Source organism: Fukomys damarensis, unplaced genomic scaffold, assembly GCF_012274545.1.
Source record: "Fukomys damarensis isolate Sample0158 unplaced genomic scaffold, DMR_v1.0_HiC HiC_scaffold_15, whole genome shotgun sequence".
Classification (NCBI taxonomy): Eukaryota; Metazoa; Chordata; class Mammalia; order Rodentia; family Bathyergidae; genus Fukomys; species Fukomys damarensis.
In genome coordinates this window covers 64,794,585-64,820,590 of record NW_022900927.1, presented here as the reverse complement: position 1 = coordinate 64,820,590, position 26,006 = coordinate 64,794,585, and the positions used below count along the sequence as shown (strand labels likewise).

At 41.5% G+C, this 26,006-nt stretch overlaps 1 protein-coding gene across 5 annotated transcripts in view; it reads right to left on the bottom strand.

Annotated features, from left to right (window-relative positions):
• Positions 1-26,006, bottom strand: part of Ric8b (RIC8 guanine nucleotide exchange factor B) — a 103,548-nt gene that overhangs the window by 13,951 nt on the left and 63,591 nt on the right. For 4 of the 5 annotated variants that reach the window (XR_004517310.1, XR_004517311.1, XM_033763875.1 and 1 more), the window contains 3 exons: positions 19,317-19,461; positions 13,362-13,506; positions 3,214-3,333 (listed from right to left, as the gene is read on the bottom strand). Coding sequence is in view for 3 of the 5 variants with exons in the window: in XM_033763875.1 (XP_033619766.1) it covers positions 3,214-3,333; positions 13,362-13,506; positions 19,317-19,461 (410 nt within the window). In the remaining 2 variants the exon portion in view is untranslated. The remainder of the gene's footprint in view (positions 1-3,213; positions 3,334-13,361; positions 13,507-19,316; positions 19,462-26,006) is intronic. The other variant, XM_033763877.1, reaches the window with a different exon arrangement.

Below are 26,006 nucleotides of genomic sequence, written 5' to 3'. Positions count from 1 at the left end.
TCTAGTGTCCATGCGTTGGCCACGCCACCTCCAACCCTGTCCTTTACGCACAAGCCTCTCAACTCAGGTACAGAAGAAAATGATTTCACTTCTGAAAGAGGAAGTTAATCAGACAAAGCTAAGTACACTTAGCACAATAAAGACGGGCTAAATGCAGAACTTCCCAGAGTGACAGCGGAGGGAACTAACCAATTGTACAATGCTGAGGGGATGATTAGGAAGTGTTCCAGCAGACACTCACTGTTAGGTAACAGACAGACACAGTGACACAGTGGACAGAGCAGAGGGCTTGAGTTCTGGAAAATGAAGTTCCTAATCTCACTTCATTTTGAAGCCAGAGACAGAATGTACGTGAAAATGTTTTGTAAACTGTCAAAAGGGAACAGATTATCATCAGCCATCAGCTTGGAAAAGTTCGGGGCAATTCTTTGGTCCTTGCCTCCCTTAAAGACAAATTAACCCAAGCTCTTTGGAACAAAGATGCAGTACGTGAATACCAAAGGCTTATTTTATCAGCAAGGTTAAATCTCTCTCCACCTGCTATAATGGCCACTCTTCACCTTCCTTTAAATGTCTCTGAGAACTCAAGGGTCAGCACACACGCTACTACCTTCCCCAAGAAACACTTCCTGAATCACCCAGACAGAATGAACTGCTCCTTTTCCTGGGTGCTTACAGATCAGCGCACACATCATTTTGTCATGATTTCCTTCTATGCTGTTTTCTAGAATAGTATTCACTCATGTATTCAGGCTGTAGCTATTTCCTCCACTGCAATGTGAGTTTTCCAAAGGCAGAGACAGCCGCATTCACCTCCAACCCCGCTTGGACATCCTAGCCCAGTGCTTAGCAGGGGAGGCGCTTAGTGAATGTCCCCTGCATTGTACTGAATTTGGTCTACTTTGGCTTTATGGCAACTTTTTTTTCCATAACCTTGAAAGAAAAACAGTGAAAAGAGAGGAGAAACTTAAGACCAATGAGGAATACAGCACAATAAACGAGTAAGACGCATAAAGAATGGCTTCATTCTTTGCATTCCTACTTTGGAATGCTTACTGCTGATCTTACAATTTTGTCACTCAGTGTTATTAGAGAAAGCAAATGTTAGAAAGCACACAAAGGCAATGTCAAAACCCACCATACATCATGCAAAAAAGTCTATGTGATTTAGGATTCTCAAGAGTGCCTTTGCTTCAACTTTAACAACAGAAGTGGTACCATCAAAGCTAACACAAGACATACTCTGCCTCATTAACGAAAAAATGAGCACCTCCCTCCTAGGCTCAGCACTGCTAGGTGTCTCCAGGCAAGTGTGTACCTTCTCTGAGGCATAGTTTTAAATCAGCTGCATACCACAGACTCAACATCTGTGTATTTACTTACTGGAGCGTCTAAAGTATGTGGAGTCCCCCAAGATTAAAAGGGAAGTACCTGGCACCTTTGTTCCTCTGTGCCTGTAATAGGGATGCATTAAGACACCGGTGGTGTCTCTCAGGAAGCCAACTACCCAAATCACACAGCATTATGTTAGGCAGTTCTTCTCCCCATCTTCCATTATCCTAGCTTGGAGTTTATTCCTTTACAGTGGGGATAGGGGAGCTGCACAGGATCTGCATTAACCTTTTCAGATTCATACTGATGGTCAGAACATGAAACTTACATAGCTTAACTGTCTTCCTGCCCTAAACACTCATAAGCTCCACTCAGGTCCTGCTAACAACTGTCCATCCAGCTTCCAGCCGCTGGACTCTGCTGGTGCTCATCCTAACCTCAGGCTGCTGTGTTAGTTATGCCAGACCCTTCCTGGAAGGACCCACACACCTAAGTATCTTTACTTCGGCATAATCCTCTTTCTTATTTGAGGGGACTGAACTCGGAGCCTCGCACATGCTCTTCCACTGAGCTACATCCCCAGCTACCACATCTTATTTTTATTGAACTTGTTATTCTGTCTCGTATAGGTTTGCCTTATCAGTATCTTTGTGACTTGTTCATTCCTTCAGAGAAAGAACATATTTATTCTGTACAGAGTTATGGAAATAGGCAAAAATGTCTTCTGAAGATTTTAAGGACAGTTAGCTATAAATTCTAACCCTGGGAAAGGATTAAGACTTAAATGGGCTGGCTGGTAGCCACACTTTGTAGATAACAAAGTGCTACTTCTAAGCAGCTCCTACAAGTTACCGACCTCATATGAAGAAGCTCCGCCCGCAGAGTGTCAAAACGCCCCCACTGTCACAATGTCCGTCAGACTCCTGCTCTTGCCTGCTTCTGTGCTAAGCTGCCTGCTGTGCTTTCTCCCCGCACCTTCTTCTTCTTATCTTTTCTTTCCAGGGCTGTCTTTCTTGCTTTCCCTTTCCTACTGCTCTTCTCTCAACAGAGGGTCAACCAGCCTGTACGCAGTGTCAGTGAAAAGTGAATGACAGAGGAAATTCACCTTTAAGTGACAGCCACCACCCAACGCACAACCACTCACTCAAGACGGCTTCAAGTAGACAGTGACTCAATGTATGACTCAAAAACACAGCAAGTCAGCCACACACGAAAGGAGTTATTTTCTAATAACTCCTCAATATGACTAGTTGATGATTAGTACATATTTTATTTAATTATTTTTCAAAACTAGTTATTTTTGGAGGGGAATGAGGTGTGAACCAAGGGGGGAAGGGCAGACTGTTTTTAGAACCCTAATTAATACAAGTTCCTGCTTTCAGAAAATCCTTCATTTGAGCTATTTTTTTTTTCACTTTTTCCTGTTGGGTGCATGGCATTTTAGAATTTTTGGTTTCAGCAGCAACCCAAAAAAGCAGAATTGCAAACTTGCACATCAAAAATTAAAAGAAAAAGAAAAAGCGCATCATGATTTGGAACAATAACCAAAACAGACTAAAACAAAAATACAAGAAGCAGCGAAATCACGGAACCTAACTCATAGCATCTTTTTGAAGACTGGGAGGTTAGTTGGTTAAGTATTACAATGACCTAGCCCCTGTCTTCGCTCTAGGGTCCAAATGTGTAAGAATGCACATCCAGAAGCGGCACGTGTATTAAAAGCACAGTAGCCAAGAGGTGTCTGAGCTGCTGCTCCCTGGGCCAGCCTGTCCCAATCACATGGATTCCAGAGTCTGCTGTTCTATGGTAACTCTCAGTCAGAGAGACAAAGAAATAGAACATTTTAAGAAACCGAGCAAAAAATGGATGGGAATACAATACCTGGAAAGTTTATCAAGCATGTTGACAAGTTTCATGGCTTCATATTCTTTTTGTTCTTCTGTCATTTCATCTATGGGGTTTGGCATTGGTTCCTCTAAATGACCAGTGATAAGATTAATGCTACAAAAAGAAAAAAAAGTTATGCTGTATGTTTTAAAATAATGCTCTTTCTATACTTTTCTGGTCCAAGGTTTAAGTTATAATAAGAAAGAGTCTAATAGCCAAAAAATGGCAATAATTTCAATAGTAATTTTATGGTGTGAACTGCTATAGATAATTCTTTAAAAAATTAACTTCTATTAATTTGCTTTGGGAAATGGGCTATAGTTCTTGTGTTTAACTAAAATTGACTTGCCAACTTTTTTTTAAAGGCATGATTGCATTTTAAAAATGTAAAATTCAACTGGTGCTGTTGGATAAACATCCTTGGATGCACAGCTTATTCGTTAATTATAAGGGGACAAATGACTTCAGAGAAGGTGAAATGAGGAAATCCATTCTGTGATACAGCATAAAACAAACTTCAAAAAAACCAAAAAAACAAAACTGGAAAAATGATGACAGAGAGGCTGCGATCTGGAAATGAAAGCCTGCCAATTTGTAATCTCAGGAAATTAGTCCATTAGTGAGACCACAGAGGGCAATGAGTGTTCAAATAATAAAGGGTATAGCAGAAGAGCAACCTTAATGAGATCTGATCTGACCTAGGTGAAAAACGAATGAGGTCTAGACAAGTAAACCATCTTGGCTTTCTAGAAATAGATTTAATACAAGTATTTATAATAATACCTTATATAAACTTTGTATGAAGTTCTGATACCAAACAAATTATTTTTTCAATAAAAGTTGTACTTTTTTTTCCTAAGGAGGGGGAAATAAACAATAAGAACTCCTTCAATGGCTGCTAAGTCCCAAATCTTAAACATTTTCTATAGAAGCAGACAAGGTTACATTATCTTGTACTAGCCAAGAGGCGATGTGATCAATCAGAGGGCAGGGTGGCAGCGAACAGCCCTTTTTGAAACATCTGCTTGGGTAAGTTACTTTCTTCTTGACCAGGGCTTTGCTTATTTGGAATAAATGCTAGGCCACGTGGTACTATTGTTCATTACTATTAGATTTCCTTTTCTTTTCCTACATTCCACAGAAGCTACATAACACATTTCTGTGCAAAGCTCAGCCCTTACCATCCTTGAAGACTGTATTTAAAAGCCGTTGCCATTCTTACATAGGGCCTTACATCTAGCGCCACGGTTAAACTTTTCTCCTTTAGAAACAATATATAAAACAGACAAAAGCAGAAATCCTCAGGCGAAGGGGGGGATGGCTAAAGGGAGTGGGGCCCTACAGCCCCTTCTGTTTGTCTCTGACCTGCCTGCTTCCTCTGAAGGTACCCTAAGGCATTTTGAGGGACTCAGGGCAACCTCAAACCCTTATTCTTAGCCCTGGCTGTACATCAGAATTATCTAAGAAACATTAAATACTGAGCCTCCCCCTGATCAGCTAACCCTAATGCATTAGAGTTTTCTAGGTGACTCTGACACAGAATGAGATTAAGAAGCATGGGGCGGGTAGAGTGCTTGCTTTAGTGTACTATTTCCTCTCTCTTTTTTGCCCCCAGGTGCTTATTAAGAGAGAAAAAGCTCTCAGGTGAGGCCATCAACCTCACCTAAAAAAACAGGCTAAATGGATCATCATCCTTCCCAATAGTCCAGAACAAAGAAGACTCAGAAAGGCTTCCCAGCGCTCTGGATATGCATCCAGATGCCATCCCGGAAGTGCAGTTCTACCATTATTTGTCCAGCATAGATGTGACAAGTTTTCACTGGCTTCCCTCTTAGTACCTGCTAAGTTAGAAAATCTTGGAATAGATAAAAGTACTTATGTCGGATACAAACACTTTCTGAGTAGAAAACAGAAAACAGTCCTTTGAAGAAGGAAGACATCAGTGGAAGTAGGAAAAGTAGACCTATTTACTTTATAGCTCATGCTTATTTTCCACTCCGGAGAAGGTGTCTCCCAAGTTCAGTGAAGGTGCGATTTGAAAAATCAGACTTGTGACTATTTCAGAAGATGACGTTACCTTAAGTCATCAAGAGCCTCCGTGGAAACACGTCCAGAGGATACACTGGTAAGCCCGTAGTGTTGCGGCTATCACAGCTTATAGAATTAGACAGGAATTCCTGGATTACAACATGCTGATTCTTTTCTTGATTATCTTATGATTTTAAGAGAAACAATATTCATTTTCCAGTAAGCTGACTATAAGGCCCCTGACTGCTAAAATGACATGATGGCTTGCTCTGAAATTAGCTATGAAGCTACAAAAGCTTTTGCTATCTGAGCCTAACAGCAGCAGCCTGAAATTCATTCTTACCACCTAAGAACACATCCTTTACCCAGAGTGAAACACTTCAACCTTTCCAAGTGATCCTACAGATCTAGGTTCATTTTTTTTTTCCCTTTAAAAGAACATTCTCGCCCAACCCTTGAGACTCAGAAGAACATAAAGCCACAGCTCTGGCACTGAACCGTGCCACTGTTTCATAGGAAACCAGCCACTGTGCTGGGGCAGAAGGCAGGCAGACCCTGTCTCTCTGCTTGCTTCTGCCTTCAAGTCAGAGTCTCCTGTATTTTTCCCTACCAGAAGAGGAAGAGAAAACAAAGTAAAAGTCACCATGACAACAATGATGCCAAGTTTCCTAAAATGATTATGTTTTGGTTGAGTATATATCTGGCCCCTTTATAAACTCATACAGTATGGTCTGAGACGCAACTTTGCAGGTTAAGATCTTCACACTATGAAATCCTGGAGTTATTTTTATTTAGTTCCAAGCATCTTAAGATGCTGTAAGGACACTAACTTTTACTGGTTGGTGCATTTATTCTCTCACCTTGTCCCTGGCGTCCCTCTCCCATCTTCCCAGCACTCCAATGCTAGGACTACTATGTCCTCCCATCAGGTGAGGAGAAGTATCTAAACTCTTATCTGTGGACACTTAACCATGATTTAAAAGAAATTATATAAGGCCATTATATGAAATGACAGCAGCTGAATCCTGATTTGCTTAAATTCCATTCCATTTCTCAACTAGATACGGAACCTGATAAAGGTAGGAAATTCAATCATCATGGTATCTGACAGCATGGAGACAAAAGGATTAAGATAGTAAAAAATACTGACCAAGTGAACTCATGTAAAAGCTGAAATATATTTCAGGTCTTTTATTCTTCAAACTGCTGCTATTTCTAGCTAATACCACCAATGCTAGGTCATTTAACAGAAAAGAGTCAGTAAAAGTTCCTTCAGCTCTATGAAAATTATCTTCAATATCTAAAAAGCATAGCTTAGAGTTTACTCGAAGACTCCAGTGAAGATGAGGGTTTACAGTCAAATCCTTAAAGGGCTGGACAAGTAAGGTAAATGCAAAGGAGACTCCATCAAACTACAGGAGTGTATCTCCTGGCATGAGTGGGTTGCCAGTGATGAGTAGGGTCTATCAGAACTTCCTATTTTTGTTTTTTTGGTACCGGGGATCAAACTCAGGAACTTGTGGTTGAGAGGCAGGCGGAGGCACCAATGAGCTAAATCCCCAGTCTAGAACTTCCTATTTTTTCAAAGAAGCAAGAAATCCAGACTTTCTTCTGAAATAACTGAATTTTAAATGTTGGTATGTAACTAAATTATTTTAAGAAGCACCATGTAAACTAACAAACAAGCAAACCCAATAATATTACCACACTCGTTAAGATAAAACACATCTGTGAGTTAAATCCAGCCCATTTGCTGACAGTTTGTGATCTCTACAAAAGTGATCGGGTTCTGGGGAAAAAACATTTTGTAAGCCCAGAGTAGGAAGGGAGGGGGCATGTGGGGCGGGAAAGGACACGATATCGGTTCCCAGGGTACCCTCAAGAATGCTGGCTCTGCCACTCCCAATCAGAAAGAACAGTTAACCACACCCCAATTTCCTTAAACTCCATTTCCTGGCTCAACTAGATGAGGAATTCAATCATGATGTCCTAATACTGAGAAGCTCAGTGATTAAAAAAAAAAAAATGAAGTTATTCAACTTAAAACCAATCAATTCAACAAAAATTAACTGAGTGCCTATTGTGTGTTAGGCACTGAGATTTCAATGAACAAAAATAGTTTCAAGATGCAACAACAACCCCCTCTTCCCTCATGGAGTTTGTCTGGTAGTGGAGAAACAACAAACTTCATGAACCCTTGAGGAAGCTTATGGTGTGGAAGAGGCCGTCCTGTGTGTGAGGACAAAGACTGAGTTACGAAGCGTGGGACAGTGCAGGCAGGGATGTGTGGCTGCTCACACCAGGAGGCGAGCCTCGCCGTGGAGGGGATATCTGCACATCTGAGCAGGAGGGAGGTGAGGAGACACGTGCCCCCTTCGGACAGACACTGGGTGGGAGGACATGAGCAGGAGCACGCCACAGAGTGACAAACAGAAAAGGGGCCGGCAGGTGTATCACTGTGGGACTTCTGGTCTTGGCCACATAGAGCTCTGAGCAGCTGACAGTCTGACCTACACGGCCAGGAAGAAGCACCAAGACTAGCGGAGGGCCAGGGCTGTAGCTCAGTGGTTCAGCCTGGCACATGTGAAACCTGGGCTTCATCCCTAGCTCTGGAAAAAACAAAAAACAAAAAACAAAAAACCCACCACAAAAACCGCCAGACTATTTAAAAGCCTTTTAAAAAGATTTTGCTGGTGCATTTTATAATCCCAACACTCTGGGAGGCCGAGGGAGAAGGACTACAAGTCTGAGATTTTATCTCAAAACAAAACAAAACAATAAAAGAGGATTGGGTGTATAGCTCAGTGCAAAGGTCTTGAATTCAATTTCTAGTACCTGCCCCAAGAAAAGCAAGTTCCGAGAGATAAAATTTTAACTTGGTGGCAATAACGGTTGTGGGGCGACAGAACTTTGAGTGTAGAGCCAGATCTGTCTGTACATAAATATTGACTACATTAGAATGAATCAAAGGGAACCTCTGTATTTTCACAGCATCAGGGAACATACAGAGACATTTACTTCTCTTATTTCCTGTTTTGGTTATACAGGGCAGCTACAATGCAGGTCAAATCCATTTCTCCTTTGGTTGACTCTGAGGCAGAACATAGTAGCAGGCACGTCTGAAGCCCTGAGTTCACATCACTGTCATGGCTACTGTGGAAAACACACACACACACCCTCTCCAGAAATAACAAGTCCTGTGAGGATGCAGAAGAAAGGAGCTCCTGTGCACTCGGAGGGAATGTAAAATAGCACGTGCCACGTACAACGACATGGCAGCTCCTCAAAAACTGGACAGCTCTGAAGACCGCGTGGTCCAGGCATTTCCACTTCTGAGTAGAGTCCCGAGAGAAGTGAAAACAATCCAGCTGATTCACAGCAGCCGGAGCGGAATCCGTCCAGTGTCCCCCGATGGGTGAACAGACAGACCACACATGTGGTGCAGACACACCAGGCAATAGCGTTCAGTCCCGAGACACTACAAAACGGACGATCCGACAGTACTCTCAGTAAAACCAGCCAGTCTCAAAAGGACAAACACTATGTGTACGATCCCAAGTGCACAAGGTTTCTAGGTTTCCTAGGGACAAAAAGAACGGTGGTTACCAGAGGACAGAAGGAGGGACAACAGGCAGAGAACTCTGCTGCGGAAGATGGAGAAGTTCCGGAGACAGTGGTGAAGGCAGCCCAACAGTGTCAATGCCACTCGTCGTTACATTTCAAATGGAATATTTGTTTGATGTGTTTCACCCCTAAAATAAGGCAGAATGCAGAGCACAATAAAACTTGACTTGATGCTCTCAAAAACTAACAAATTTCCCAAACATCACAAGCTGCAGAGTCAGGCTCCCCGACTCTGACACTTCTGAACCGTTTGCCCTGGTTCAGTTACTTCACTTCACTGAGCTTTAATTTCCTCAACTGTGAAACAGGGATAAAACCGACCTCAAAGAGCTGCTGTGAACATTAGATATTTGTAAAATTCTTAGAACCGTGTCTGGTACATATTAAGCACTCAATAAATACCAGAAATTAGCATAGCTGAGGCACTTGCTAAGAAATAAGCATCAAAGATCTCATATAATCCAGGAAGTGATTTTCTCCATTCACTATGGAGATGCACATACAATCTTATTAACTGAAGAAGCCACACAAGATTCAGGAGTTTTGTGGAGTTTGGTATAATTAAATTCAGACACAAGATATGGTGAAGAGATACCAATTCCTAAAAATGTCCCAGGCAAATTAAGAATTAATCTATAAACATTACACTGATTCTATATTAAAGAAGTAAGATCAATTATGAAACTACATCCTAATCCATATAATCCTTTGCATTGCAATAGAAAGAACTAGGTAATGTGGTATCATTCTTTCACTTATTTATCAGATATTTACTAAATATCATGTATCAGCCACACATATACACATACATGAATATCAAGATGCATCTAAGTGATAAAAAAGTACCAAAACGACCTTTTAAATTGTAGAACTTCTAAAATGTTTCTTTTTAGGCTACTTATTAAGAGTGGTATCACTGACATAAAAGCACAGAAAGCTGATGGCTGTGAAGCCACAGAAAATGAAAACTACAGCAAAACTCAGCCCTGTGGATCAGCTAACACATCTGACTGCTAACTGGCCATTAAGTCAAAGTGTAACACAAAGAGAGAATTCAGAGAACCCAATTCTGAAAGTATGCTGCTAATACAACTGTAAATATCACAGGGCTGGTAAACTCACAGGATCGGTATGCATGGCAGAAGTGGTGATGATTTTATTTTCAACTCTGCTCTTTTATCTGAATTTAAGCAGTCTGAATGCTCACAGTAGTAAGTTCCAGTTCTTAGAAATGCTGGTTAAATTCTATTACACAAAATACACTACTGCAGCTCAAACTGGACAAAGAGAAAAATCTTCAAGTCCTGGTTTCTGGTACATATTTCATGAAATATTAAAAATGAAGAAATTATACAGTCCCAGTATAACAAGAAAACGAATGGAACTTGACTTAAGTAGCATAACAAAATCTTGACAATAAAGGGGAAAAAAGTATCTTGCCTTGTGCTAAAGAAACCATATAGTTGCTGCCATAGCCACAGCTGCTAAACACAGTCAAGAAAGAAATACTCAAGTTTGCTCAGACAATGACTTTAAGCTTTTGGGTGTAATTATGAACAGTATGGAGTGTCTTAGGGTTCTGCTGGCCTTTGGCTACCCCCATCCCCACCTCCATAAGGCAGCCCCTTTTACAACCCTTTCTCTGCACCCCTAGGCCTCTCTGAGCACCAGCCTAAAAGCCTGGGCCAAATGTCATCAAACACACATCTTTCAGTTGATGCCCAGAAGGAGGTACAAACAACAGTCATTCATATCTGTACCATCTGTGCAAGGGGCCTCCATGCTCAGAGGCATAAAAGAAAAGGGTGTACGAGTTAGAACTCAGGTATTTAGTTCTCCTCGAGGAAGGACCAAACTTCATCTGAAAACCTAACAAACTTAACTAGACATACACCAAAAACCTATGTGGGATGCAATTCTATGAATGTGTTTTGTCTAAATGTGCTAACTGCAGAAAGCCATTTCTAGTCCATTAGATACATTTACTGCCACACAAAAAAGACTGCTGTGATACTGTCTCCCATAGCCTGAATGTAAGCTTCACACAATTCTTAGTTTTAGATTCCAATTAGGGATTATAGGTTACTGTGGCGCATTCATCAGAAGCCACTTACATTCTGGACAGCAGGATGAAGGAAAGTTCTCTGCTTCTGCCATGCTAGCAACAGTGCTGTGCATAAAGGCATCGTTAGAAAAGTGGGTACTCTGGATACTCTGACCGGGAAAGGGGAATCAGTGGGAGGAGAGGAGCAATCCATTTACACGCCGACATCATAACCATGACTAGATTAGTAAAAAGTTTTCGCGAATTCCTGGAGTTGTGTGGCTCCCTCCCAAGTACAGGAGGGTTCTCGCTTGCGCAGCACACTTTGTTTCCCACTGCTTCCGTAGGGGCCGCCTGAAGCAGTATTTTACAGTAACACATTAAAGATTCCTCCAGAGAAAGATGAGGATCTGTCTGAAGGGGAGACGTGACACCACTTGAAAAATATGTATTTCTACTTGGAACAAGCAATGTTTAAGAGACACGGGATTTTGCAATAGTGACTATTCTGACCACATTAACACCATTTCTATGAATAACAAAGTCAAATCCAATGGCTAAAAACAGATTCTAAATCAAGATGCAAAGTTTAAGTATAGACTCTTCCTATCACAGAGTCAAAACAATAACAATATTAAATAATATGGTTTTTGACTTAAAAGGTGCTATCCCAAAATAACATTACTTTCATAATGTAACATAATTTGATTTCCTCCTTGGAAGAAACCTCATGTTCCTGCATTTTCTTTGAGTTCTTTCTTGTTAGAGTAGCATTCTGGCACTTGCCAGACATGTGACCATGACCATTCTCACCAACAGTACACCCCGAGACACAAAGGGACCGGCCAGCTCCGAGTGCTCACGAGTTTTCTGCCTTAAAAGTGCAAGGTCCTGAGTTCAATGCCCAGTACTGAGGGAAAAAAAAAAAAAAATCCAAGAAGACCTGATGTACTCTCTCCATGTAAAAAAATACAGCAGTTTAGCTGAGTGTGGTAGCATGTGCTTACATTCAGAGTTCCTCAGGAAGCTGATGCAGAAAGATCAGCTTCACCACCTGTTTGAGACTGGCCTGGGCAGACAGTGAGACCCCATCACAGCCGGGGAGGGGTCCTGTTTAAGTGGTATGCTTTCATGTCTCAAGTGAAATAAGATAGGAAACAGTAAACTGATAAGAAAATACAGTTTATGGACTAGAAAAATCAAGAGCAAGAGTAAGAGCATGACTTAGGGAAAGAAGCGGGAGTCCTCTGTCTTAGTTTCAAACACTTGGTAGAGGTACCTAGTTTATAGCATCTAAGTGGTGGCAGTCTTAAGAACAGTTGTTAGGGTACTGCTAGTTTTCTTCCCCAAGCCTTTTTTCCTAGGACACATTCTGTACGCTCCTGCTGAGGCTGACAGCATTGAGGACATTACAAGTACCTAATGTGCCAGGAAACAGACTGTGTACTTCCCACCTGCAGGGGGATGGGTCATTTTTTTCACCTTCTGACAACCTATTACTTCCATGTCAACAGGGCACAATCTATAAAGCCCCACCCACCCACCCACACCTCTGGTTTGTTAGGTTAAACATTTTTAGCCTAGTTGATTTTCTATCCTTGATCATCTACCACATGATCCACATCTCACTTGAGAAGCCATCAGTAGGAAACACAGCACATCAACATCACTGAAAAAGCCAAGAGGAAAGGGCACAGCTTTTTAATATTCAGTAGTGGAAGCCCCCAAAAACTGAGATCAAATAGCTCCTAACAGTGGAAAACACGAGACTCACCTGGGACGAGGTTTAAAGGAGATGATAAGGACGGGGAGGGAATGGAAGTAAGGGAAGGACAGAAGGAAGGAGAGGGAGTTTGTCTTGGGGAAAAAAAGAGAAGAATTAGTGTCTTTCCTTTGTAAGCAGACTTAGAAAAGACTTTAGAGAATTTCTAGTTTGCCTACTCGATGCACCAATGCATTAAAAGTTAATTCTCTTAAGGTATGTTTGCTTCAAATTTCATATGGACCCAGACTTCTTACTATTTTGCTGGTAATTATGCCTTGTTTGTTATCTTTTGACTTGTAAGGGCTTTTATGCCAGGGGGTCTTTCCCAATGTATGGAAATTACATTTAGATTTCAGAGAAAGGCTAAATCATCAAAAAACCAACTTAAATACTTGGCCTAGGTTATACCTTATAAAAGCTCAACCTATGGAGAGGAAGGCAAAACGTAAACATTGTATGTGTTTGGTAGAGAGTAGATATCTAAAACCACCCACTCTCTTAGTACTTGAAAGAGGTAACAAGCATGTTAAAACTACGAAACTACCTCTAAAAACACCATTAAAGGGTAAGTTTCCAAATCCACAATGAGAAGAAACATTGGAAAATGAAAGACAAGTGAAAGGCAAATAACCAACTCAAAGGCATAGCTATAGTTAGGCGAAGAGAAATTTGATACTATACTTTGGTTTTGCATTTTTGTATTCTTCAGTGTCTGTGTCCTCGTCCTCTGAGTACCAATTATCTCCTCTTCCTCCAGCCAAGAGGCCCCTGGCAGCCAACAGTCCTGCGGCATTCCCATAGCCAGTGTATTTCAGCAGGCTGTCCACTGCGGAAATAGAAGGGGTTTAGACAGGGATCTCTGGGTACCCACAGACATCACCGCCCGGCACACCCGCACGGGGCAAGCCTTTCACAGAGGTCTGCCCAGTGTGGTGCGGTTATGCTGAGTCACTACAAAGGGCTCTACATGTTCAGAGATCACAGAGCCTTGTGTATGTTGGAGGGGGCAATAGCAGAGCGTAAAAATAGCTGTTCTGAATACGTTTTTGGCAACACTTGGGCCTCTGTCACTGCCAGGCTATTGATAAAGGTCATGTTTTAAGTTTCTGATCTCTAATCTTTTTTTTAAAACTCAGTTTTACAGAAATAATAAGCTAAAGATAATGAAGGTCAGATTAGGATTTTACCAGGATGGTATATATTGGAAAATCTTTTACCATTTGTAGAAATTAGGGGGAAAAGATACAAGAAATAAGTAGAGGGCCAGAGATTTAGCTCAGTGGTGCTGCACTTGCCTTGCAAGCTCAAGGTCCTGAGTTCCATCCCCAGTTAAAAAAAAAAAAAAAAAAGAAAGAAGTAGATTTAAGGATGACCATAGGATAACTTTTTTTTTTAATCTCCTCTATCATCATTTCTTTTTTTTAATTAGGCTTATTGGTACATTTTAGGGACACAGTACAGTTACATCATCACTGGGGTCTTGCACCTCTACACGACAGGTCTGGGTTCTTATTTTCCCCCATTCCCCAGCCCTCCCTTCACCCCCTCCACCCTTCCCTGTTTACAAAGACTTTGTTTCCATGTGTTTCATTTTCTCATATTTTTTCTTTTCCCTTCTTTCCTTTCCCTACTCCTTCCTCTTCCCCTACTCCTTTAGACATTTTCTTCCTATTTCACAATATCACTCATACATTTTGATCCTTATTTATACTTTTAGTTTTTCACACCAGTATCCGGTATTTACATATGTGGATAAGCTAACTTCTGAAAAGCTAGCAGGGAGGGGATTTAGCTCAGTGTGCACAAGGTCCCAAATTCAATACCTGCTACAAAAAAAGAAAAAGTTAGCAGTAATACAGCAGCATATGATGCCACTAACTGAGAAGATAGGCCCAGGAGTCAGTCTAACTAGGATTCAATAATAGCTCTACCACTTACTAGCTAGCTGACCTTGGATAAAATATTCTGTAGTTCTACCTAAGCTTTCTAATCTGTAGGAACAGTGAGTAATTTTCTACTTCATAATACATGCAATTTAAAAAAAACAAAGGTATCTGGTACGAAATAAGCACTTATTCTTTTTCTTTGGTACTACTGGTAAAATGATTATTTTAGGAAAGAGAACCCAAGGAAGCATTTGGTGCGGGTCCTCAGTAATATTACCTTGCCAACAGCATACGGTGGTGATAGCTCTAAAAGGAGCTGATACGTGAAACTTCTGTGAAAGAACCCTGCACTGTAGAGATTTTTCTGGTGATTTTTAAATACCATTAAGGAAGATACTAAGCAGTAATCATCAGCCTTATGTAGGAGTACTTCCCTTTATTCAGGTACAATTTCCAGGTAACACCAGTATATAATCAAAAGATAAAAACAGGCAAAATTTACTTAAGGCCTTCAATAGATTGTTATCGAAATGTCCTTCCAAGGACAATCATAGAAAACAACACGCTAGCTTATATGGAGCCACAGCTGAAACACTGTTGTAACTGAGCTCGCTGACCTCAAGAAGGACAAAGCAAAGCCGGAGAAGTTTCAGAGAATGGCAGCTGAAAGACGTTAGGGACTGGCGAGTGGCCATGAGGAAGCACGATGTGGAAGCAGATTCAGGACACCCCGGAGGTAAAGCCAAGCGAGAGAGATGTGGACTTTACCAAGCAGGTGACGGAATCGCTGGAGGTTTTACAAGGAATGACAACACTGTATTCTAGAACAATCCCTGTCAGCCATAGGGAAGACAAACTGAAGAAACCCCAACTAGAAACAGAGATCTAACTATTTTAATAGTTTATGAAATAACTTTAAGGACCTGTATCAAGGCAGTGATCTGTACCAATGCAGGAATATAAAAAGAGATTATTCAGGAGGTAACATTTAGTTCTATAGGTAAAAAGGAATCTTGGGTAATCTAGTTTTCTGGCTTTAGCAACTAAATAGGCAATGGTGCCTTTCATAGGGAAAGTGATCAAAGGGTAACGGTCAACTCTGGACATGGGCTGGAGGTACCTATCAGAAACTCAAATGCAGATGTCCACAAGCAGGTGGCTGAACATGATAGATTTAGAAGAAAGCTTAGGGTTGGAGACCCACAGATTTGGGCACCTACTGAGCAAAGAGGCTGAAGCAGACGCCAAGGATGAGATTACTCAAAGAGCCATGGAAAGTGAGAATGGGGGCCAGCGATGACTTAAGGGACAAAGATCCTCGTCTTTGTCAGCGATTGAAACTGAAGAGCATGAACAGAGGTCCAGGGACATCTAGCTTGCATGGAAGCACAGAAACATCGAGCGTAGGCAACAGTGTCAAGCGTTGTGAGAGATATAGTAGGATAAAGAAAAAAAATCACTGCTTTGGAAGGTTAGGTAGTCTGCAACTTTACCGAGAAGCATTTTTACTGGATTCCAGGGGATAAGGAATGGAAGTGGAAAGCGAGTTCCACTATCACTGGAATTTGGAAGCAAGGTGCTACTTGCAGCAAGTCAAAGGCTGAGAAGACAGTAACATTACTCTTTCAAGATGCTAAAATGTAAGGACAGTGATACGAGAATATATACAGGTTGTGGACAGCTCACAGAGAGTTTAAAAAAAAGAATAAAAAACAACAACTCGTGAAACATGACTTCTGGGAAGGCAGGAAGAGAAAAGATAAACAGGAAAGAGAGAATGCTTGGCTCCACGCTAGAGAGGCACCTATTCCTCTGAGACTGGTGTGGAGAAGAGAGTAAGTTTGTAAGGGTGGGGCTGTGGGAGTTCAAGCCTGACTCTTCTCTGTAATCCAATCCTACCGCAATGCCTAACGCATACTGGAAATTAGTGAATGTGTTAAAAGAGGGGAAAGAAAACCAACCAAGGCAGGAGATTATGTTATAAACCATTTTTTAAAAATTAAGTTATGTAAAGGCCTATCTGTAGGCCCCTATAGCACACAGTTTGCAGAATGGTGATAAAAAATTCAGTTATTTCCAGACTCAACAGGGTAAGAGGAACAAGTACAAGTCAGCCTCTTTGGCCAGCTGGAGACCAGGGTTAGCCTGACACGAGTGGGAGTGGGAGACACGTGGACATTCCTTCTGGGCTTATCTTCCGTAAGATTTTGCTCTCTTATCTCTCCTCATCTCAATTTCCTTCATGTAGTCTGTACTCCTAATCCAGTTTGATTGTTGCTTACGGTCTATTTCGTGGTCTGACCTTTGAACATTCAATATTTTAGTGCCTTCACTTTTTTTTCTTTTTTTTTGAGACTGGGTCTTACTATACTTTGGGCTGGCCTTGAACTCACTGTGTAGGCCACGCTGGCCTCAAACTCATGGCCATCCTCCCACCTCAGCCTCCCAAGGGCTGGGATTATAGGCCCTGCAAAGCTTTACTTTGAAGTTTAGATCTTCACATCCTTTAAGGTTTAGCCACACTCACAAATTATCTGAAATTTATTTCATTTTCATAGTCTACCTCCAAATCTAAATTCCAAACTCTGATGACTTTTAAGTTGTAGGTAGACTATGGATTTTTTTTTCCAAAAGTTTCAGATTTGAATTAATTGGAAACATTGAAAAACAGGAAGATTTTATGTAAAAAGTCAGTATTCTAGCTTCTCTTGAAAAACTTACAAGATTCGGTAGCACCGGCCACACGCTCCTTCACGTGTAACCTCCAGTCAGCGGAGCTCAGCAACATCTTCTTTCCAGCTCCCCAAAGTCCACCTGCCCCTCCCACAGTCCCAACAAGGAGCTGCCGGAAAATGTCAGCTTTCAGTCAGACTTCTACCGCCAGCCTGGCCGCTGCAGCCATTTGAGCCAGTGAACTTTGCATACGAAAGTAAGTTACATGAGGGTAGAAACCCTGCTGATCTTACATACTTCAGTGATCTCAGAGCCTGGCTTAAAAATTATTTTCTGAATAAATATTTATTCCAAAGTAATACATCTATAAACTTATAATCAAATTGGAAGGCAAATCAGATGACTATACATATAACTGTCAACATTCAAATAAAAAAAATTACTTTGCTGATATGGGTTGTTTTTGGGCTCAAAGCCACAAACACAAAATTTCACAAAGCTAACCATCTCCAATTTTTGAAAAGGTTAACAAAATCTGCTTATAGATACATATCCTGTATCTGTCATGACCCAAACTCATCAGTAAGGTGACTGTAGTTAGATATATATGCATTTACATATAAGAGGCTTAGAAATATAGTCATAAAAGATATAAACTTTATTTTGACCTTTTAAAATTTTTAAGAAGTGTACATGAAATGTATGTTCACTGCAGAAAAATTGTAATGCAGGGAACTAAAAAGAAAAAATAACCTACCAGAAATTTTACTACTCAGAGTAAATATATATATATGTATAAATCAGATATTATTAATATTATTTAAAATATAATATTTTGGCATATATTTTAACAAAACTTTAAAATGAACAGATGCATATATGTGATTTAGAGTTGTGTATATATACACACTTTGAAAAAAAGCTCAGAAAAAGGTTCCATTAAGCCAATATGTACAATTATAAATTATACCAAGGCACTACAATAACCACTTAATTCCAAGACGATAAATCAATCTTTTCTTGAAGTCATCAAAGAAGTGATCAGATGAAACTGAAGTAGTAACATTAACCTTACTGGGTTCTTATGAGAACTAAATGAGTTACTCACAGACTGTCAGGCACATGATACATCTCATTCCATAACATCTATGCTTAGCAACATTATTATAATTATCAAATTATGTTACTAATATACCATCTCAACGAGAACTTAAGTGGTTGGATTAATTTAGCCAAAAATATAAGAACTCAATTGGCTTAAGATTTTGGCAGGAGTAAACCTTTTCCTCTTCAAATTGTCTATCTCAAAAAACTGGGGTACTTTAAAAAATGGAATAAAGACTCTGCTTAGGTGGAATTGTTTTACCACGGCAACCATGAACTAGGGAAGCAATAGGTGAAAATACCTGAATAATTCAGTTATAGTTCTTTGTTAGAGAACTTGGTTTCTACTGAACAAATGATTCATACAATTTTAGGAAATTTATTAACTGTTAAATCTATCCCAGCAGACACTCACTATATATACTGATACAGCAGCATTTATCACATTGTACTAGAGTTATTTTTAAAAGTTCTCTACTACTCTGTTACTGTTGTTTCAAGGGTAAGGGGTATAGCTTATGCCTTTTTGTATTTCTGCAGTGTATTATGTACCTTATGTTCAAGAATTAATGACTGAAGGACCTGGTGAAGAAGAGAGCCTTTAATTCCAAGGGGAATGAGAGAAACTGACTCGTATCTATGCCTGGTTATCCAAACAGAAGCACCTGAGTTATCAGGCAGACTTCTCAGAATAGCTCCAGGTCCTGCACATCAAGATTAAGAAGTCTGGGTTAAGGACATCAGAGGCAAAGCTTAAGCTGTGTTTGGGAATGTATCTGTCTCTGCACATCTTCATGAATTCAGAAGCACATAAAAATACTTTGAAATCAATTTTTATTACCTCAGCTTCTCTAGTAACAAAAGTATGTAACAGTAGCTCTGGAAGGCATGGAGCAAGATGGCCACTACCAACAGAAAATTGTGTCAAGTTCCCTCGAAAAGCTAAAAGCCATGGGTAGTAAGTTTGACCTACCTCTCTCTTTGCAAAGGACAAAAAGGAATTCAGCAGCGATTTGCTTGACGCCAAGGTCAACATGTGTCATGAGGCGCACCAGCTTGTTTCTCACGGTTGAGCCAACTTCTGGTCGGTTTGTGACATCCCTCAAGGGTGGTAAAACCTGATGGCACAATGAGAAAACCATCATTAGCTGGAGGTGCTGCAGTACGTGAGGCTCGTACCACTGACTGCTTGGTCTTGTAGTGTTTACTGGGCTTAGCTTTATAAGAGCAAAAAATATTAAACTTAAAAATACAGACTAGTTTCCAAACAATAAAGTAAAAATAACAACAAAAAATAGACCTCAAATAATTTCATGCCAGGCTATCCTAAAGGCGTCTAAATTTTTACTCCTCTTAGCATGATGAGTGTTGCTTCTTGCCCACCTCAAAATCCATTTTAAAACCTGTCAACTTTCTCTTTCTCCCAGAAAGCCTTCCTTAATACCTTGAGTTGTGCAGATTTCTTCCTTCTTTTAAATGTAGTAGCATTTTTAGTACTTACTAAAAAAAAAACAAAACACCAAAAAACAAAAAAACTGCACTTAGGCTTTCTAGCTGTTTCACTGTCTAATAAAAAATAGCTATTACAAGTTGAGTATTCCCAACCCAAAAGCCTGAGATGCTCAAGATCTGAGACTTTCTGGGCACTCATATGATGCCTGCCACAAATGGAAAATTCCACATGTGGTGAGAAAACTGACCTTGTGTGATGGGTCATGGTCAAATGTAGATACACTAAAAATACTGTATAAAATTGTGTCCCTTGTATACATAAAAAGTTGCATGTTTAGAATTCAGTCCATTGCTGAGGTATCACGCTATATACAGATGGGAATATTCCCAAATCCGAAATGATTCTAAACCCAAAACATATCCAGACCTAAGCATTTTATGTAAGAGCTACTCAATCTGTACTTACTGGGCACTTTCTCTGTGCTGCTTTGCTGGCTGCAACAAATGGTTTACTTACATTATTTATGACCCTCACAGGGACCCTGCAAAGAGGTGGTAACCTGACACTCAGCCTTGTTTGGACTGACCCTCAAAGGGTGAACAGAGCTCCCCTAGTGGGCTTATCCCTTTGCCTGCCCTCCCATGCATCCGCCCTGCACCTCTCTCCTGGTTCTCCTACCTGACTAGCTGCTTTGTCTCAGCAATTTTTTTTTTTTTTTGCTAATTCTCTTTTTCTCTTCCTGTCTTCTAAACATTGGAACATTCATATGCTGAGTTCACAGGCAACTTTGCTTCCCTACATTTATTCACACTCTTGGTGATATCATCCTGTTTTAGGGTTTTATAGAGCCTCAGCATCCCCAGAACTCCCTAAATTATAGCTTCATGTTGATTTCTTTCTTGTCCTAGAGTTTAAAAATAAATCACCAAATAGAGACATTTTATGGGATTTTACAAAGGGCTGTGAAAAGTACAAATTAAAATAATGACGGAAGTTACATTAAATTTACTTTCATTTTTAAGATTACACCTGTGATGAATCTATACAGGGAACATTCAACATAATACAGTATTTAATATACAGCCACGACCTTACTTACAGACTGCTTATATAGCAAATTCCTGTCATGAAGTCAGGCCTCCTCAGACTGTGAAGCGCACGGCAAATACCTGCGGATCATATTAACAATGTGGATTCTGATTCCCTAAGCCCTGGTAGGGTCTGGGATTCCTTCGTTTTTGTAACCAACCCTTGTAATAAATTTTTATGCACACAATTCAATATTGTTAACTATGGTGCAATACTATACATCAGATCTCTAGGACTTAATCATTTTCTAGAACTGACATTCGATGCCAGAGGAATGGTAATTCTGCCCTGAGTAAGCACTGTTCTAGTCTGCTTCTGACCTCCAGGTTCACAGAGACTTCCCAAACTTGTCATATTATCGCTGCAACTCTGACACTCCCACCAGACCTGCTTCTCCCACAGTTCGGTCTGATCTTTTAACTGCCAAGTACAAAAACCTTGGAAATACCCTAGATTCCTTTTCACAGTCCACATCCATCCATCTATGCGTTCGGAAATCACGCTGGCTTCACCTATGAAACACACCCCAAAGGCAACCCCTGCTCATTACTCTCCAGTGGTACCAAGTCCAAGCTACCAAAGCTTCCCACTGGAATGTGCGTCATCGCCTCCTGAGGGGTCCGTCTCCTTCCTGGCCTTGTCCCTCCGTGCTTTCCTCTCTGCACAGCAGGCAGGGTGTCCTGTCAAGGTCAGGTCATGTCAGCCTCTTGTCAGTGTTCCAGTCCTCGGGACTTCTCACCTCCTCCTACTAAGAGGCAAGGTGTCTTCACAACGCCTCCACAAGGTCCCACGCAATCGGGCTTCCTGCTCTTCCTCTGACTCCATTCCCACTGCTCTCCTTCATTCCAATACTTGCGCCACGCACACCCCGATGGACTTTCTTAAGCTCGCCCAGCACCTCCTTTCCTCAGGTCTTTCACTGACTGTTCCCGCAGCTCTCAAACTGTTGTTCTAGAAATGGGCATGGCTCCGTCCCTTCCTTCCTTCAAGTCTCTGTTCAAATGTCATTTAAAGAAGATATTCCGACTTGACAGCCCCTTTGCTAACCTTTAGCATTCTCTTCTGTTCCAATCCCCTTAGTCTGCTACAGTCCTTCTCACAGCACCGACCACCTCCCGGCATGGTATATACAGTATCTGCCGATTCATTGACTGCTTCCTTCCAAAGAAGTTCCCCTGGGGTTGGGAATTTTTTTCTTTTGTTTACTGCTTTCTTCCCAGTGCCTGGAATATTATACGTGCTTGATAAATGTTTTCTGATTGAAGGGAAAATGAATTAATTCAAGAACTTTTTTTTTTTTGTACTGGGGATCAAACTCAGGTCCTCGTGCTTGCAAGGCAGGTATGGCGTCACTGAGCTAAATCCCTGGCCAATTCGAGAAGTCTTAATAAGTGCTGTATGAATAAGGAAACATCTGTGGCAGTCTACTTGTATGGAGAGATGTACTATTTAGTTGTCCAGAGTCCAAGTCTGGTGGCCCCACTCTCGGTTCTGCCTCTGGTGGGGGCTTCGCTGAGGATGGAGTCACAACGGCAGGGGTGTGTCGGGGATAAAGAGATCACACTCGAAACAGGAAGCCAGCAGACAATTCAGGGCTGGGCTCGCCCTTATGACAACTTCTCCCGCCTCATGCAGTAGAGCTCCTTTAATCCTGCTGGAGATCAGGTCCCTCAGTGACTTAAGGCCCTGCCTCTTAAAAGTTCCACCTCACCTCCCAACACTGCCACATAGGGGACCAAACTTGCAACACATGAAATCTTGAGGGGCAAACCAGGTCCAAACCATAACAACTGTGTTCTACTTAAATAGGCCCTATGTGAGGAACTCAGGATAGGCACAAAGTCAAATAATAATTTACGGTGCAACTGACCCAGACCCGTGTAATTTTATTTAATCCCTTTGACTGACACTCTTACCATCTCTTCCTATACTGAATTCATACCATAGGTAAAAACTGGAGGCACAGCGAGATGTTCTTTAAAAAAAAAAAAAAGGAAACTAAATCTCATACAGTTCAGTAAACTATTCACATGTTTATAGGCTCCACATTTCATTATCTCTGGGAAGGTAGAGCATAGTACTATGCAGAAAGCAAGTGTAGCGAATTCTCTCTGGGGCCAATCATACAGAGGAGAGGCAGGTTCACAATTTCATGTGGAGTACGTCTGTAAGTATCCAGAGAGAAGTATCCACTGACACAGGTTACCATGTGTTACAGCCTGTAGCTAGATGTCCCCCTAAAGCCTCATGAAGTGGGGCTTTTCCAAGGCAGCTGGATCTAGTGTGTGATGCTGGGATCAAGAATGTGGTGCTTGGGTTGGTCCATGGTGTAATGCTAGGGTTGAGGGTGTCCCACCCTGAGTGTGAGTGCTGCCCACTCTAAGGGTGGGAAGTCTGGATAAGACATAAGGGACAGAAAGGGGTCATTTGTTGCTTGTTGCTTGTAGCTTGCTGCTTCTGCCTGCCAAGCCATGGACTCTTAATCCTCTGTGATGCCCCTGTGCCATACTTCCCCAACTTGGAGCCAGCCAGCTTTGGACTGAAATTTCTATAATTGCAAGCTGGAATAAATCTTTTCTCCTTTAATTTTAGGAGTTGGATATTTTAGTCTCGGCAATGAGAAAAAAGTAACTAAGACATCATGTAAAAATTTGGGGGGTTTTTTAGGTTTCTTAAAGCAAGTTTTTAAAATATGATTTGTTGCTATTATTTATCATTCCCAAACTGTACATGTATTTTTCTCCTCAAATACTATCCTCCCAACACATTTTTTTTTCCTACCACAAATCTTGCCTTCTCTTTCAAATCCACTGAACAGTTTTCTATAAGTTTCTCTGGACTAATATAACCTGGGTCAGTAATTTCTACCATCTGTTTTCTTTACCAACTGCTCAAGTACAGAACACTCAGGACCAATTTTCTTTGGGTATGAATGAACTGGATTCAGTCAGATATTTACTAGTGTGTATAGTAAGTAATTAACTGTCAAGGCTGATTTCCCTTGGTGCTGAAGATCAAACCCAAGGCTCTGCATATGCCCAGCATACACCCCACCATGGAGCTAAAACTCAGCCATCACCTGTCAGCTTCAGTTAGTTTCACTGTAGTCTTCAGTATGTCAGCCCTAAAGGAAAGCTGACTTCTCCACCATACCTTGTAATATGGTTTGAGGATGGTTTCAGGTTGCCCTCAAAGCTTTATGTGCTGAGACCTTGGTCACTACTGTGTTGGGCTTAGCAGGAGGTCCTTAGGTCACTGGGGAGCTGCCTCAGAAGGGATGATGGTAGCTTTGTGAGAACCTTGAGCAGGCTGTTGTAAAAACAAACTAAAGCCCTGACTCACAGTCTGGCTGTCTGTTTTGAGCCGTGTCTTAGTTACTTTTCTCTTAGTGAGACAAAATACCAAACACTCAAAATTAAAGGGGAAAAGGTTTACTTAGCTCACAGTTTGTAGAGGTTTCAGCCGGCTCTAAGGCAGGGTGGCTTGGCAGAAGGGCACTGCAGAGGAGAACTAGTTCATGGAGAGCAGAAGACAGCAAAAGCAAGCAAGTAAGGAAGAAGACAGGCCTCTTTCTGTCCTTTATATTATATCCAGGCTACTGAGATTAGGGTGGTACCAAACCAATCAATGTACTGATTTAGTAACCACACACCCCTAATCCCAGCATCACACACTCCAGATCCAGCCACCTTTGAAAAGCCCCACCTATGACCACATGAGGCTTTGGGGGACAGCTAGACCCAAACTGTAACATTCCGCCCCGGCCCCCAAAGATTCATGTACATTCCTTTATGCAGAAGTTATTTAGCCCATCTCTAAGAGCTGCCAAAGTCCTAACAGTTTCAGCACTGCTGAAATGTTCAAGTCCCAAGTCTCCTCTGAGATTTAAGGCACACTTAGCTGTGAGTGCCTGTACAAATGAAAAGAAAGTTAAACACTCCCAACATTCAATGTCATAAGATAAACAATACCATTCTGAAAGGTACAAATAGGGGGCTACAAAAGAATGAGAACAAAGCAAGTACAAAATCTAGTAGGCAAACCATATCTAGCATTTGAGGCAATCTGTGGCAAGACATGAACTCCAAAGGGCTTAGATGGCTCCACTGTTAAGGCACAGCTGTGGTTGTAGGTCTCATGGCTTCTCTCAGAGGGGGCTGCTCCTTCCTTGCAGTTTTCCTCAGACAATACATGTTCCTGGCTTCTCCAAACTTCTGGGGTCTCTAATGAACCTTTGGCTTCACATTTACAGCTTCATGCACTGTCCTCTCAGGAGCACTGCCTGGCCTCCCATACCTTCTGGAATCCAGGTGGAAGCCTTCCTGACTCCACAACTCTTGCACTCTCCATGCACTTAAAACCAGCACCACATGGATGACGCCAAAGTCTGCCACCAGCTGGAACAGTAGCCAGGCTTCCTTCTCTCTTGGCTGTAGGGGTCCAGTGCCTATGAATCCAATCCCAAGGAACAACTTCCCTAGGCTGCCACCATTCTGGGACATGGTGCTCTGAGGATCTCTTTTCAAAGTATAGTCTTCCACTTTCACAATTCAGAGGCTACAAACGGTGGAGTCCTGCTTCTTCTTGCGATACCTTCAGGCCATCTTTTCTACTCTCCTGTCCCTTCTCAGCAATCAAAATCTCCTCTGCTCTATCTTTGCAGTCCATAGCTTACCAGAGCTTCCATTGTGGCTAAACTCAAAACATTTTAAATTATTCTGCTGGGCTCTTTGCTCTTGACTCTCAACATAAATCTGGTAAAAGCCCCCAACAGCAGCCATGCCACCGCCTCAATATTCAACTACCTTGAAATTTCTGCCAGATTCATTAGTCCACTGCTCTTATCTCAGTCTCAGACAAAGTCTCTGGACAAAAGGCAAGTCCAGACAAACCTATTGCCAAGATACAACACATATTGTGTGGTGTCTGACAGGCAATTCTGTCCTTCACCCCAGCAGAAACCTCTCGTCTTTACTGGCAGGATTTCTCTCAGCCTTCTGCTCTTCTGAGCTCTGACCAGACTCGCCCACGAAGTACCACCTGAGGTGTTCCAGCTCTGCTTTTTCAGCCTGCATCTCCAAACCTTTCCAAACTCTTCCCACAGCCACTCCCACAGGCTCC